This window comes from Raphanus sativus, chromosome 1, assembly GCF_000801105.2.
Source record: "Raphanus sativus cultivar WK10039 chromosome 1, ASM80110v3, whole genome shotgun sequence".
NCBI classification, from domain to species: domain Eukaryota; kingdom Viridiplantae; phylum Streptophyta; class Magnoliopsida; order Brassicales; family Brassicaceae; genus Raphanus; species Raphanus sativus.
The window spans coordinates 8,977,948-8,993,032 of record NC_079511.1 but is presented as its reverse complement, the minus strand read 5'-3'; the positions used below and the strand labels follow the sequence as shown (position 1 = coordinate 8,993,032).

At 38.2% G+C, this 15,085-nt stretch overlaps 5 protein-coding genes across 6 annotated transcripts; 3 read left to right on the top strand and 2 right to left on the bottom strand.

The window, feature by feature from the left end:
- Positions 1 to 78: 78 nt before the first annotated feature.
- On the bottom strand, positions 79 to 1,726 carry LOC108863147 (small nuclear ribonucleoprotein SmD3b). Its single transcript, XM_018637476.2, has 5 exons — positions 1,466 to 1,726; positions 806 to 858; positions 626 to 692; positions 477 to 530; positions 79 to 345 (listed from the first exon to the last, which is right to left on the bottom strand). Exons 1-5 carry the CDS (start codon positions 1,622 to 1,624, stop codon positions 286 to 288), a joined length of 393 nt encoding a protein of 130 aa, XP_018492978.1. The 5' UTR covers positions 1,625 to 1,726; the 3' UTR covers positions 79 to 285.
- A 130-nt stretch (positions 1,727 to 1,856) lies between these two features.
- On the top strand, positions 1,857 to 3,704 carry LOC108863138 (dolichol-phosphate mannosyltransferase subunit 1). Its single transcript, XM_018637464.2, has 8 exons — positions 1,857 to 2,061; positions 2,312 to 2,411; positions 2,521 to 2,554; positions 2,653 to 2,729; positions 2,808 to 2,833; positions 2,920 to 3,084; positions 3,179 to 3,293; positions 3,387 to 3,704. Exons 1-8 carry the CDS (start codon positions 1,958 to 1,960, stop codon positions 3,489 to 3,491), a joined length of 726 nt encoding a protein of 241 aa, XP_018492966.1. The 5' UTR covers positions 1,857 to 1,957; the 3' UTR covers positions 3,492 to 3,704.
- A 142-nt stretch (positions 3,705 to 3,846) lies between these two features.
- Positions 3,847 to 6,047, top strand: LOC108863115 (butanoate--CoA ligase AAE1). Its single transcript, XM_018637433.2, is given in 3 exon segments — positions 3,847 to 4,116; positions 4,119 to 4,276; positions 4,390 to 6,047. Coding segments are annotated over 3 exon segments (1,665 nt in total). The 5' UTR covers positions 3,847 to 4,079; the 3' UTR covers positions 5,860 to 6,047.
- A 155-nt stretch (positions 6,048 to 6,202) lies between these two features.
- LOC108812608 (O-fucosyltransferase 6) lies at positions 6,203 to 10,329 on the top strand. The gene is made up of 9 exons (XM_018584909.2): positions 6,203 to 7,839; positions 7,925 to 7,987; positions 8,118 to 8,208; positions 8,339 to 8,415; positions 8,491 to 8,579; positions 8,659 to 8,842; positions 8,959 to 9,243; positions 9,325 to 9,656; positions 9,748 to 10,329. Exons 1-9 carry the CDS (start codon positions 7,690 to 7,692, stop codon positions 10,181 to 10,183), a joined length of 1,707 nt encoding a protein of 568 aa, XP_018440411.1. The 5' UTR covers positions 6,203 to 7,689; the 3' UTR covers positions 10,184 to 10,329.
- Positions 10,330 to 10,380: 51 nt separating this feature from the next.
- Positions 10,381 to 13,016, bottom strand: LOC108812615 (WD repeat-containing protein DWA2). Of its 2 annotated transcripts, XM_018584922.2 has the most exons (12): positions 12,865 to 13,015; positions 12,691 to 12,774; positions 12,481 to 12,613; positions 12,285 to 12,396; positions 11,935 to 12,162; positions 11,637 to 11,706; positions 11,445 to 11,533; positions 11,321 to 11,366; positions 11,016 to 11,089; positions 10,843 to 10,916; positions 10,694 to 10,752; positions 10,381 to 10,563 (listed from the first exon to the last, which is right to left on the bottom strand). In XM_018584922.2, exons 1-12 carry the CDS (start codon positions 12,907 to 12,909, stop codon positions 10,522 to 10,524), a joined length of 1,056 nt encoding a protein of 351 aa, XP_018440424.1. In that variant the 5' UTR covers positions 12,910 to 13,015; the 3' UTR covers positions 10,381 to 10,521. The 2 variants fall into 2 exon arrangements, with proteins under 2 accessions (XP_018440424.1, XP_018440432.1); XM_018584930.2 differs by lacking the exons at positions 10,381 to 10,563; positions 10,694 to 10,752; positions 10,843 to 10,916; positions 11,016 to 11,089 and adding an exon at positions 11,126 to 11,182 and having other exon boundaries at positions 12,865 to 13,016.
- Between the last annotated feature and the right edge of the window lie 2,069 nt (positions 13,017 to 15,085).

Sequence of the window (15,085 nt, the reverse complement as noted above, 5' to 3'; positions counted from 1 at the left end):
CTTTTACAAGCTACAGCCAATTGGGTACGTTGTTTATTTCATCTACTGCCAGAAAGTGGAGAATGCAAAAACACAGCATAAGGAAAACTTGTCAATGTTTTAACGTCTTCGCATCTCAAAATACCGAACTAATAGTGCATCTAGACTTCTTTCTTTCTCTCTTGTTTGCCTCCTTAGAGAAGTGACATTTGGTTTTACAAGTGAAATTTAAAGCAATACACAACAAACGTAAGAGAAGCTGGCGTTGTTTGCAGATAGAAGCTTACATGTTAAGCATAGATTAAATCATCTCCTAACAGGTGGTGGTGCTCCCCTTCCTCCAGTTCCACGCCCAGTAGCCGGAGCCTTTACAACAAGATCACAGAGATCAAAGAACCAACAATTAGTAGTGACAAAGAAGAAGCAAACAAGAACTTCATCAAATTTCCTAATAGTGAGAGCTAAAGGATGAGCTAAGTAGCTTGGAGAGAGCTTACTTTTCCTCGCATTGCAGCTCTACCTCTGCCAACACCAAGTGATCCGCTCTTTCCCTGCATCAGTTGAGCAAGGAAGGTATTATGTATATTCAATATCTAGATAGAGACTCAGAACATCATTCTTCATCAAGAATTCAGAAAGAACATACCTTGATTCTTGCATCTAAGCGCTTGAACATTGGAGCATGCTTAAGAATGTCCGGTATGACCATAAACCTGTCAAGATTTTTCCGAAAGTTAAATACCAACCATCTACTAAGAGAGTACGATCCAATGAATTACATGAAATAGGAAACAAGCACAAGTCAAAAGATATGTGATTACGGCACCTGACTTTGCTGCCTCTAATGAAAACATGCTCAAGCTGCGATACCTTACCATCCTGTGACACAACATTCAAAAACCCACAACAGAAGTTCAGTCAGTGCCCATTATACATATGTCGAAAGATTATAATTCTAAGAAACAACAGTTTAAATGTGAGTATATGATTCAAAAAAATTCATAACTGGGAAACTCCAAGGACTTGCTTTTATTTTCCAAAGAAGCACAAACAAGTTTTAATCAAAGGGAACATGAAAGCCCTCAGTTCTGCATACTTTAGACAATTCACCACTGACCACTATGATCCAAGATAGCAACTTAGACACTACGAATGTAACAACATTACAGGTTTAAAAAAAAGGGTTGAAAACTATGTTTAGACATGCCAAATACACCAACACTGTCTGTTTAGCCAATCCCATTACTTCCTTAATCTTTACAAGAAGTCGCTACTGTGATCACTCTCCTAGGGTTTCTATACAGCCAAAGTTGTCTCAATTCCACAAGGGAGGAGGAAAGTAACAAACTTTAAGAAACCCTAGATAGCAAATAGCACTCCAAACTTGCCAAATCTAGGGTTTTTTTTTCACATCAATTAACAAACGAAAGCAATATAAAATTCGATGAAACGTTTTAAGGTAAAAAGAAGAGGTGAGAATTGAGACCTGAGCGGTAAAGGTAATGTCCTCGAGCTGGCAGTTCCAGTTATCCTCACACTCGATCATGCTTCCTCTGTAGAGCTCTCCGCTCTTTAGCTCCACCGTCACTATATGACCCGACGCCTCGTGGAGAAGCTTCACCGGTATTCCCAGACTTCGGCTCATCTCTGCTAAACCCTAACTAACTACGACCCTTCCGATCTATAAACCCCAAATAATGGCGGAAGGAAGGAGAGAGAGCGATTCAGATGTTAACGGAGAGAGACATTAGCTTTAGAAATTTTTCTAAAGCTCTATTATGATAATTGGGCCTTAGATTAAGCCCATCAATCATTTTAGGCCCAATGTTAATAATTTGCTTTTGGCTCCCTATATTTTAATATTAATTTGCTTTCTAGTCCTTTGTTCGAGTTACAGACGACGGTGGATTTTTCACAGGCGGATAAAGGAAGCTCTCTCCGTTTGTAAAAGTTAGGTTTTTTTTGGGGATCGGGTGATATGGCGGAGGAGAAGGAGAAGAACAAGTATAGCATAATCATTCCCACGTACAACGAGCGCCTCAATATCGCTCTTATTGTCTACCTCATTTTCAAGCATCTCCGGTAAAACAAAAATTATTATTTGTTTTTTTTCACTGAATCCGAATCCGATCGCCTATAAGTGAATTCAGTATTTAAGGATCATGGTTTTACATTAAAGATCCAAACTTTATGATTGTTGTCTGTGCAAATTGGTTTCGTATTGTTCATAGAAACTCTGGTTTAGTGACTCGGAGATTGATCCTGTTTGTGGTTGAGAATCTATTATACTAATACTAAGGAAAAGTTGGCACTTGTTGAATGATGTGTTTAGGGATGTTGATTTTGAGATAATTGTTGTGGATGATGGGAGTCCTGACGGCACTCAAGAAATTGTCAAGCAACTGCAGGACTTGTATGGTGAAGACCGCATTGTGAGTAACAATAACAAGAGTTAGTTAATCTGAATTTATTGTACGTTTATTCCAGTTTGTATTCTTCGGTTTTGGTGAACTCGTGTTTTTTGTTGTTGTTGTGATGCAGCTTTTAAGAGCTAGAGCCAAGAAGCTTGGTTTGGGTATGTATCTGTCACTTGATCATCATCTTCTAACTTTGCTTGCTTTACAAGAAGAAAGTGGATTAGTTATTTAGTCTTCTTGTCATGATCCATCGCAGGAACTGCATATATCCATGGTTTGAAGCATGCTACAGGTGATTTCGTTGTTATCATGGATGCTGATCTTTCACATCATGTAATAGTCTCCACCTACTTTTTTTTTTTTTTTAATCGAGTTGTTTTGTTGAGCTAACTCGCTTTTTCTCTTGTGCAGCCAAAGTATTTGCCAAGTTTCATCAAGTAAGTAGAGTTTCTTGATCTACAAATTTCAGAAGCTTATAATGACATTTTAATTTGACTCTATTTCTGTTGTATATATCATGAAGGAAACAACTAGAGACGAATGCAAGCATAGTGACAGGTACACGATATGTAAAAGGAGGTGGTGTACACGGGTGGAACCTTATGCGGAAACTCACAAGCAGAGGAGCAAATGTGCTAGCTCACACACTTTTATGGCCTGGTGTATCTGATTTAACCGGATCATTTAGGTATAAGAAAAAATTTAACTAAGTTAGTTAAACTAACTTGTGTTCTGCTGAATCATTCGATAGTTTTCAAGACTGACCTCCTTTTATTTGAAAGGCTATACAAGAAATCGGTGCTTGAAGACGTGATATGCTCATGCGTGAGCAAAGGTTATGTCTTTCAGATGGAAATGATCGTCCGTGCTACCAGAAAAGGATACCATATTGAAGAGGTCTCTCCTGTCTCTTCATATACCATATATACATATATAAATCATTATTTCATGATTCATATGATGATACTCCTCTGTCTTCTTCATCTGCAGGTACCGATCACATTTGTGGATAGAGTCTTTGGAACTTCGAAGCTGGGAGGATCTGAAATAGTGGAATATCTAAAAGGACTCGTCTATCTTCTTCTCACGACTTAAGACCAAGCACAGCTCAACAACACATGAATCTCTCTTTATACTCTCGTTCGTCTCTTAAACACTTGAACTCTGATCATTTCCTGTTAGAAACTTCACTTTACCTTTTGACTAGAGAAAGAGACAGAGTTGTGCATCCTTCAAAGACTCAAAAAAAGTTCATACCATCATAAACGTTGTTTTTTTTTTTAAAGATGTTGAGTTTGAGATGTCTTACATTTGAGTGTTGAGCTTGAGAACGTTGGTAGTATCTCATATGAAGGACAAGTGCACAAAGCTATCAAGCAAAGCCCAAGAGAATAGTTGGGCTTGCTTTCACTAAAGGACAAATTACACAAAAGCAACGATGGAACCAAGTGGCTGATTATGTGGCCGGCCATAGATGCTGCTCTCTCATGTCTCTCCACACTTTTGATATCTCCAATCATTTACCAATTTTATGTCAAATTGGATACAGCTGCTCCTGTTCCTGTAGGATAGCTGATAAGAACCCTTTACCTCATTGATGATAGATAACCACCACTGCTCACTAGACTCCACTTTCCGGCATACAAAAATAGATAACAACAGAAGAAAAAGAAAAAACAGAAAATGGAGGGAACAATCAAGTCTCCGGCCAACTACGTTCCCTCACTCCCATCAGCTTCCTCGATCGATCCGCCGTCGTCTACGCCGACAGAACATCCATAGTCTACGGTCCTGTCACCTACACGTGGCGCCAGACCCGTGACCGCTGCGTCAGAATCGCCTCCGCTCTCTCCCAGCTCGGCATCTCCTCCGGCGATGTGGTCAGAAACCTTTGTTATTTTAAAAAGATCTCAACTTTCCTCAAGCTTTGAAAATAAAGTTTTCGACTTTCTAATAATAATCAAACTTTTGTCGTTAATTTTGATTGAATCAGGTTTCGGTGTTGGCTCCAAACGTCCCAGCTATGGTGGAGTTGCACTTCGCTGTTCCCATGGCCGGAGCTCTCCTCTGCACACTCAACATCCGCCACGACTCCTCCCTCGTCGCCGTTCTGCTCAGACACTCGGAGACCAAAGTCCTTTTCGCTGATCATCAGTTCCTCCCAATAGCTCAAGGAGCTTGCGAGATTCTCTCCAAGAAAGGCGACAAGGTCCCGCTTCTCGTCTTGATCCAAGAGCCTAGCGTCCGACCAGCTGTTCTCTCGGGGAGGAACACGAGATCGATCATGGAGTACGAAGACGTTGTGTCCATGGGGAGATCCGATTTCCAAGTCATAAGACCAAAGGACGAGTGTGATGCGATCTCTCTGAACTACACTTCGGGAACCACTTCGAGTCCCAAGGGCGTTGTCTACAGTCACAGAGGCGCTTATTTGAACTCTCTAGCGACAGTTATACTCAACGAGATGCAATCCTCGCCTACTTACCTCTGGACTAATCCCATGTTTCATTGCAACGGGTGGTGTTTAATCTGGGGCGTTACCTCGATTGGTGGGAGTCATATATGTCTGAGGAACGTAACCGCAAAGGGTGTGTTTGATAGTATTTGTAAGCATAATGTGACTCACACGGGAGGTGCACCGACCATACTGAACATGATCATCAACGCTAGCGACTCCGAGAAAAGGCCGCTTCCAGGGAAGGTGTCTTTTATAACCGGCGCTGCACCACCGCCTCCTCACGTGATTTACAAGATGGAGGAGTTAGGGTTCTCTGTGTTTCACTCGTATGGGTTGACGGAGACTTACGGACCGGGAACGGTATGCACGTGGAAGCCTGAGTGGGACTCTCTGCCTAGGGAAGAGCAGGCGAAAATGAAGGCGAGGCAAGGAGTGAATCATGTAGGGATCGAGGAAGTCGCTGTGAAAGATCCTGTGACCATGAGGACTCTCCCGGCTGATGGGGTGAGTATGGGTGAGGTTGTCTTCAGGGGGAACACGGTGATGAATGGTTACTTGAAGAACCCTGAAGCGACCAAGGAGTGTTTTAAAGGAGGTTGGTTTTGGAGCGGGGACTTGGGTGTGAAGCATCCTGATGGGTACGTAGAGCTGAAAGATAGGTCCAAAGACATTATAATCTCGGGAGGAGAGAACATAAGCTCGATCGAAGTCGAGTCTGTTCTGTTTACTCATCCTTGTGTTCTCGAAGCGGCTGTTGTTGCGAGGCCTGATGAGTATTGGGGTGAGACTGCTTGTGCGTTTGTGAAGCTTAAAGACGGGTATAAGGCCACGGCCGAGGAGATTATAAGCTACTGCAGGGGGAAGCTCCCGCATTACATGGCTCCGAGGAGTATTGTGTTCGAGGATCTTCCGAAAACATCGACTGGGAAAGTTCAAAAGTTTGTCCTGAGGAGTAAGGCTCAGGCTATGGGAAGCTTATCGAAGAAAGGAACAAGCAAGCTATGAACCGGTAAGTTTTTTTTTTGTGTGTGTGTCGTGTTGGTTAAGGTAAATCGGAAACATTGTACTACCACGGACAAGCCAAGTTGTGTCGTTATGAAATAAAGCATCATGTTGATTAAGCTTAAACAGGAATGATTATTGTTTTAATATAAACCAAGTTGAAATAAATAAAAACAGGTATGAGGGTTGTATGGTTGTGGAAGGTTAGATAGGTACGAAGTTGTATGGTTGTGGAAGATTAGATCTCTAGCATTTTCTGACTAGGACTTGAATCTAATGGCAAGTGGTTATATATATATATATATATATATATATATATTATCTTAGTTACCTTACTAAATTTGTAATGGTTACGTTAAAACGTCCTCCATGTGGACCATGTCCCTAAGTTTCACAAGAAGTGTAATTTCAAGTAAATTAAAAATCATTTAAATTTTATATTTATATACTATTTACACACTATTTTTCTCCTCTAATAATACTTTAAAATATTAGGATTAAAATTAGATTTTTATTTAATTTTTTGCATTGGAAAATTTAAAACACACTTTGTGAAACAAATAAAATCTTAAGAAAATGACACATTTTATGTAAAGGAGAAAGTAAAAGATAAACCGGCTCACACCAATTTTGTTCATAGATGATCTCAAACCGTTGGTTTATTTTCCGGTTTTGGTTAACTATATGGATCGAAGAACTACTAAACCGGCTCACACCAATTTAGTTCAAAGATGGTGACAACACCAAGGAAACAGAAAGACAGACAAAAAGAGCAATGATACTTTCATTGGCGGTTCACGCAATTGTCCACTTACACTCTTTAGCAAAAGTTAAAAATCTGAAACAGTGATTCCAAATATTCTTCTTTCTACAAATAGATACGAAAAGGGAAAAACAAGGAAGATAATAAATGTAAAGCAAAAGAGTGATACTTACACTAAAACTACATTTCAGAGACAGTAATGTTTTTTTTTAAGAAAAAGATGTAAAGTGATTTAAAGAGACAAAAGCTTGTTTAAGAAAACAAAACATGGAAAAGAACACAAAGCTTGTGTCTGGCTCTACTATCAAAAAGATGGTCATATTAGTTTCCAATTGGTAAAACTTATCTCCTAATTATTGGACAATTTAAATCAATTGTGAATGATTAGTAACCAAATAATTTACTTATGATTATGCAAAAAAAAAAACACAAGAAGATTAATGGTCAAAACAAACTATAAAACAACAAAGAGAATAACTTGCAAGAGCCAATAAATCCAGCTCATGATAATAAATTATCAAAATTAATCAGATAAGGCCATAAGGGTGAGCTTAAGTTTACTCTCTGCCTCTTTGATTGATAGGCGGGCGGTTCTGGCCGGGCTTTCCTGAGGTAATCAATTGATTAAAATAAAATACTTATATAAAAAAAAAAGCTGTTAGAACGAAGTGCAGGAGGCGGTGCCTTTCAGAGCTCAGAAATCTATAAGAACTGTCCCCAAAACAAAAGGATTAAAAAAAAACATATTTAATCTGTTCTTCTCTCTCACTGATATATTAAAAAAAAATCGGAACGAGAGAGAGAGAGAGAGAGAGAGAGAGAGAGAGAGAGAATCTCTAATGATCGTTGCGGTGGTGATGGAGATGATGTGATTACAATTTTTTTAAAAAAATCACACAACAAAACATGTTGTCATTTTGATTTCGATCTTATTAGAAATAAATCTCCAAACCAGAGTTCTAATCTCATCAAAAGGAGAGAAGACTTTTGTTTTGTTTTTTTTTTTGCAAATCTCCTCTCTGGCGAAAGAAGTAAACAGCGCCGCACGCACGTAAAATAGAGCCATTCCAATGGCATTCCAGCGGCGGCGAAACAGTTACTACAACCGTCTCCGTCGACTCCTCCCTCTGATATGCGCCTTCTCCGGAGCTCTTCTGATCCTCTTCGCTCTCCTCTCCGTTTTCTCCCCTCCTCCTGATGTCTCTGATCGCCGCATTTCCGTACTCTCTCTGTCTCTCCCTCTCTCTGTTAATGATTGTTTATTACACTCACTGTTTTAAACGTCATTGGTTTTTGAAACCGCAGAAGCAGATTAACTATGGAGGCAATGATCAGAAGAAGAGCATACCAGTTGTTTTTAGAGTTCCGGTTAGGTTTTTTTTTTTAATTCATCTTTCTGATGTTAAAAGTTTTGATTTTAATTTTTTTTTGTTTTTGTTGTTGCGTGTCGTACTTAATGGGCTGCTCTGTTTGGGTTTTTGTGTGTGACCGAAAACAGACAAGTGGAGGGAGATCAGATCGTGATATCTGGCGTTCATGGAATGCTGACCTCTTTTACGGTTGCTGTAATGCTAGCACCAAGTTCCCAAGTGCGTTTAAAGCTTTTCTTTTTTTTTTTTTTACTTTTTGTCACATTTCTGCAATTAGGACGAGTTTAGCTTAGAATCAGTAGTTTCTGTATTCATGAGGTTAAAATAGTCAGTTACACTCTCACTGCAGATGCTAAATCAATTACTAGAAGTGATCGATACTTGGCAATCGCCACTAGTGGTGGTTTAAACCAACAACGAACTGGTGTAAGTCTTCCTTTTCTTTTTTGTCTTTTAATTTCTATGGTAATCTTGTTTTTGAGTGCAATTTGCTTCTTTCAGATCGTAGATGCTGTTGTTGCTGCTCGAATACTAAACGCTACCCTTGTTATTCCTAAGTTAGACCAGAAATCCTACTGGAAAGATGCCAGGTTCTTGCTCCTCACATTCTCTTTCGGTTTCTTAAAAATCAAAACATTATCTTATTTTTTTGTGCTTTTATATACACAGTGACTTCTCCCACATCTTCCAAGTTGATTGGTTTATATCATTTCTCTCAAAAGACGTCAAAATCATTGAGCAGCTTCCACCTAAAGGAGGACAAACCTGGACTCCCAGCAGAATGCGTGTGCCTAGAAAATGCAACGAGAAATGTTACATCAATCGAGTACTACCTGTTCTTCAGAAAAGGCATGTAAGTTGCCCTGCTTCTCTCCCTTACCATTTGAATGTTTGCATCTTTTTTTTTTTCTTTTTGGGATGATGCTTAAGTATATGATTTTGATCTTGTGAAAATGTTTTTTGTTTCAGGCGGTTCAGCTGAATAAATTTGACTACAGACTTTCAAACAAGCTGAGAGATGATTTGCAGAAGCTGAGGTGTAGAGTAAACTACCACGCGCTCAAGTTCACCGACCCCATCCTCAAAATGGGCAACGAACTGGTCAGAAGAATGCGGTTAAGGAGCAAACACTACATTGCTTTGCACCTTAGGTTTGAGCCAGACATGCTCGCCTTCTCCGGATGTTACTACGGTGGTGGTGACAAGGAGAAGAAAGAGTTGGGATCAATCAGAAGGAGATGGAAAACTTTACATGTATGTAGTAGTTGTTGGTGTCTTAACACTTTTCTATTTTCTTTTGTTTGGTTTTTAACGAGTACTTATCTCTATCTCAAGGTGAATAACCCGGAAAAGCAGAGGAGACAAGGAAGGTGTCCGTTGACACCAGAAGAAGTCGGTTTAATGCTCAGAGCTTTGGGGTATGGAAGTGATGTTCATATATATGTTGCGTCAGGTGAAGTCTACGGAGGAGAAGAGTCGTTAGCTCCGTTGAAAGCGCTCTTCCCACATTTCTATTCTAAAGACACTATAGCTACCAAAGAGGAGTTAGAACCGTTTGCTTCCTACTCTTCACGGATGGCTGCGTTGGACTTCCTCGTGTGCGATGAAAGCGATGTTTTCGTTACAAACAATAACGGAAACATGGCGAGAATATTAGCTGGTCGAAGGTAAGGTAGTTAGTTTAAAACCAAAAAGCAGCTTTTCTTTCTTTCTTGATTGATTGATGAAAGTGTTGTTTGGTTTTTTGTGAGATTACAGGAGATATTTTGGACATAAACCGACGATAAGACCGAATGCGAAGAAGCTGTACAAGTTGTTTCTAAGCAAAGAGAACACAACTTGGGAGGAGTTTGGTTCGAGAGTCAGAACGTTTCAGAAAGGATTCATGGGAGAGCCCAAGGAAGTAAGAGCCGGTAGAGGCGAGTTTCATGAGAATCCTTCCACTTGTATATGCGAAGATACCATTACCGATGGTAAGTCAAAAGAGGGAGGAGGTATGGATTCAAGAAAACTCGGTAAGAAAAACAAAGTGAGTAATGGTGAGCAGAAGGAAGATGAAGATGCAGAGTGGTCGTCTGATTATGAGGAAGACCAAACTGATTTGCATGACAGAGGGTTGTTTAATGGTACGAGGTTAGATTATGAGGATATCTCTTCTGATGACCCTGAGCTCGAAGAAATGCTGTCAGATTGATTCTTTTTTTCAAAAGACTTCCAATTTTACAACCTTTTTGTTGTGGTCATATTTGCTTCTTCATCAATTTCTTTATGTACATAGGAATCCAATCCGAGGAAGAATGACCTTTTCTTTTTTTGTTTTCATTTCTTTTCTTTTACTTTTTCCGACAAGAATCAGTAGTTGAGTCTGTTTTAGTTCAGAACAACAGAATATTGGGTACTGAAAGGAATCTGTGTGAATGATAGATAGATACATAAAGATTCAAAACAAATTGTGTCAAAAGTACATTGTTGCAAGTGCCAACTTTTCTTCCGACAAAGATTTCGATGGGTCGTGTGTGGGTCAGATTTTTATTACAGTCTTGGAAGGAAAGGCTTCACTGATTCGATGACGACCTAACATATACAGTTTACATACAAAGCAAGAAAAATTAATCAGATGAGTCTCCAAAGCTTTTTTTAGATAAGAATCTTTTTTTTTTTTTCTGATCTTGTGATTCTTCAGGTTAGATAGCAATTTACTTACCCTTCCGTCATATGATAATGATGCAAAAACCCAAGGCTCACGTGAGCTCCAAGCAAGGCCTGTTTTGTGATTAAAACACTAATGTCAGAGTTTGGTTTTGTTTCACAAGATGATGGTACCATTATATAACGTTGTAAAAGAGAACTTACCATAGACGCTGTCTTCATAATCAGTGTATGAGTTTAGCAACAGGTTTACACGCTGACGTGTTGATTCCACAGGGCTGAGATAGATGGAAACAACAATACGACTCTCTCAAAACAATGCAAAATCATAATCATAGTGACTGAGAGCGAGCGAGAATAAGAGATTTGTAACAAACCTTTCTGGAGCTTTGTCATTAGTGGATGATGCTGAAGCATACCACAAGTTAACAGCTGAGTCTGTTCCTGCACTCTGTTTAACTTCAGTTGATAAATAACCACGCTTTTAAAACTATATCGCGAGTTAAATCATACGCTCTGCTTTCCAAGCTAAAACGTAGCATGTCTCCAGGAAAAAAAAAACATCATTTATCACCTTGCTCAACCTATCTCAGCTAAAAAAAACGAGACAGCAACATGCATAGCTACTATGTCGGATGATCTAATTCTGTTTAAGAAACATGAAGAAGATGAAAGAGTGTACCAGAATCAGCCCATCATACTCGGGGTTACACTTGACAGCCCATGTCCTACAAACAGAAACATACAACACAAATTCAGGTCTCACGCTATTGGTTTCTGAGAGAAGAAATGCAAACAAAACCTACCAATGTGTATGACCAGGAAGCTCTTGGACGGGAGTCTTGGCCTTCCGGAGATCCCAGACGTGTATACCAGATTCATCCTCTGCTGTTATCTACATAACCGAATGTTTAATTCATCATACTGAACCCAAAGAGAGAGTATTTTTCAGTTCAGAGCTACGGTAGTACTATAGAACACGAGAAAGAACTTCTCACAAGTATATGCTCTCTCTTGGGATTGTAATCAACACCTCGTACATGAGCACGTTCAATTGAATTAACCTTCCTGTGTTATGCAAACAACAAGTCCCTCAATATATAAAGATAGATAGGTTCATGCGAAGAGGAACAAACAAAGCAATTAACAGTGATCTAACATCGAAATCCCCTGAGTGTCAGAGTATTGTATTCATGAGTGTGAATACAATCGACATGCAAAACCTTCTAAGTGCATGCAGGAAAAACCTTATGTTAATGTTCATGATAACAGAGAAGATCAACAGTGATACCATACTTCATGGTACGCAGGTCCCAGAACTGGACAGATGATTCACCAGTTGCAGCAACAGCATTTACATCATGTGGATCCCACGCACCACCAGATAAAGAATGCAACATCCCGGCCGAATCCTTAGATATTACCTCAGCAGACTTGTTGGAAGAGTCCAAGCTCCACAAGAAAATGTTTTGTTCATCCATGCTGATTAACTTGTCACATCTTCCAGAAGGCCACCAAAGAACACTTTTTTTATTAAAACCACAAGAGAGAGAAAGAAACAAAAGAGTCAGCCTCCCTTAAGAATGTGCATAAGAAGAAGTGAAACAAAGTTGTAAAACCTTTTCTGCCATCATCAATCAACTCACCAATTAATCTTACCAACATGTGCATCAAGAGAAGCAACACGCTCAAGCTGTGGAGAATTCAGTTGACCATACAACTCAGGAATCTGCCAAATCGCTGCTCCAAATGATTCACCTTAAACCGGATAAAAAAAAAAGCATTTCAAGCTTTCAACTTATGATTTAACCAAAGACTAAACCGAAACTGATAAAAACGTACCGGTGGAAAAGACAGTGGAGAAAATGCGTTGATCGAAAGGGCAAGAAGAAAGGTCCCAAATCTCATTAGGATGAGAGAACAAGCCCTCGCATATCAGCTCTGATCCACCAGATGTCAGACGTAGCAGATGAACCTTAGCTCACAAAAAAATGTTAGAAATTAACAAACTCTCACTCAGTATCAAATAGAAGAAGCCATGGTGGGATTCACCTCGTTTTCTTCTTTCAAACTTAGGGTTCCAGTGAGGAAGCTGGTGTAATCCGTATCTGCTTTCACATCCGATATACATCTCGCCTGCAAACCAAAACAAAAAAAGATTCGTCTTCGTAATGAAATTCACGAAGAAGATCGGGGAACATGAAGAAGAAGATGATGGAGAGTGACCTGATACTTCAAGCCGTATCCAATTCCCGACGATCCTCCTTGCATTGTTGTCGCCTGAGCACTGATTCAGTAGATGCCGATCAATTTTGATCGCTGGTTTCGTTCTGATGATGATTCTAATGAGCCATAATTTCATACCTTAAGGCCCAATTTATAAATATGATAATATAGAAGCCCAATTTTTCGTCCTTCCAGTTTTACAACTACCGTAACAGTGTGTCTCACCCTGGCATACACAACACAAGCCAATCAAAACAAGACAACAACTTAGTTTGTGAATGGGAGAAAAACATTAAAGAACCCATAAGAGAGTTCTCAAACAAAAATATATTGGTATTTTACTCCAAATTAGTAAATAATTAAGGTTTTTGTTAAATAAATATGTTCCATTTAATTTTTAGGTGTCCCATAAATTTTTCATGAATATCTAAGAAATTCTGATTTGAGAACCTATCTCCTTTTTTCTCTTCACTTTCGTTATGATCTTTGTCTAGGTTGAATAGTATGAAAATTTTCCAATTGAGGTGTCCTTATATAAAGACAAAGTATTAGAATAATTAAATTGTTCATAAGCATTCCTTGAAATAAAATGAGGAAAAAATATCACAAGTGTGGTCACTTAGAGCATGATTATTACAAAGTTTCTTAACAAAAGTCCTTAATATACATATATGTATATATATGTATATGTATATAATTATATATACGTCTGTAATTGTTTGCTAAGGACTTTACGGAAATCGAAACCAAAAGTTTCTTTATTAAGGAACTTTCAGTTTCGATTTCCGTAAAATCCTTAGCAAATAATTATATACGCATATATAATATATATGACTTTTATTAAGAAACTTTGCAATAATCATGATTGTAACGTTGTATGATCACCGAAAAGAACATCAAATCATGAATGTTATCATTACGTTGTTTTTGTGTTTTTTTTTTTTGTAAATGGTAAAATTATGAAGTATCATTACGTTTGTTACAACGTCTTCGCAAAGTCACGGAGACAAGGCACGTGATGCTTTCATGATCTTATGAACGTTAATTAATTTGTTTGCCTCATAAAGAGAAAAATGATGTTTGTTTTTATGTGATATCTTTAGATTAAAAAAAATTAACTGCATAATTTAGATTGCTAAATGTATGTAAAAGAAGAACAGTAAGATGAGCAAGAATATTTGCAACCAAAAGAAAAGAATGGATTATATAAGTTGATAAAAATATTATCAGGTGTTTTTTTTGTATTCAGTTGTTGAGTATAATACGCATGCGAATTTCGTAATAAAAAGTAGTGAGAAGATGACAAAATTCGAGGAGGTGGAACTCCACCATCATCCCCAAAAAAGAAACATTCCTTTGCTTCACTATAAAGATGTATAAAGAAAACTTTCTTATTTCATGATTATGGGCTCGTTTAGGAAGAAGATCCTCTCTCGTGCAATCTATATTTTAGTTTCAGCTTTCTTATTTCGTCTTTATCATCTCAAAAGCTTCAAAACCACTACATCTAAGTTGAAGACTTTCAAGCTAAGACGTGTCACGTGCGTAGACGCTCGTTCGTGCATTTCTTTTATACATAACTTTAGTGGAATTGATTAGGTTAGTGTATTTGAAAATAATTTCATGGTATAAGGGCTCAGTTCTATTTAGATGCACAGTATATTTTGGACTATATATTATATCGTTTAGTTTGATTCCAGTCATCTATATATATTATAGAAGAAGAAACTTCCGAACAACAACATTGTCAAACAAATTGTTTTTTTTTATCAAAAAAAAAAACAATTTGTTTGACAATATTGTAATGCTGGTCAGTAAATTGCGACAACAGCTAGATATATACACGATATACATTTAACGGAGAAAAATAGACACATAAAACGAACTAAAAAGGAAAAGATGTCAGTCCCTCTACTTTCAGTCGAGGTCCACCATGTTCTAACTTATGGAGGAAGAGTAATCACAGCATATGGTAAACACTTTTTGTGTATTTTTTGGTTAAAAATACAACACTTTTAAAGATTTTTCTCCAATAATTTGTATATCAGTATTGTGGGTGTAGTATGTAAGTGCATGTGATTAAACTATAATTTTTTTTTACTTTTGCAAGAAAACTATAAGTTTTGTATGTTCTCTTTCTCGCAATCTAAATTGTTAGAATAGTACAAAAGAAAATACAGTGTCATACAAATGACTTAAAAAGATGTAGATATTTCATCAT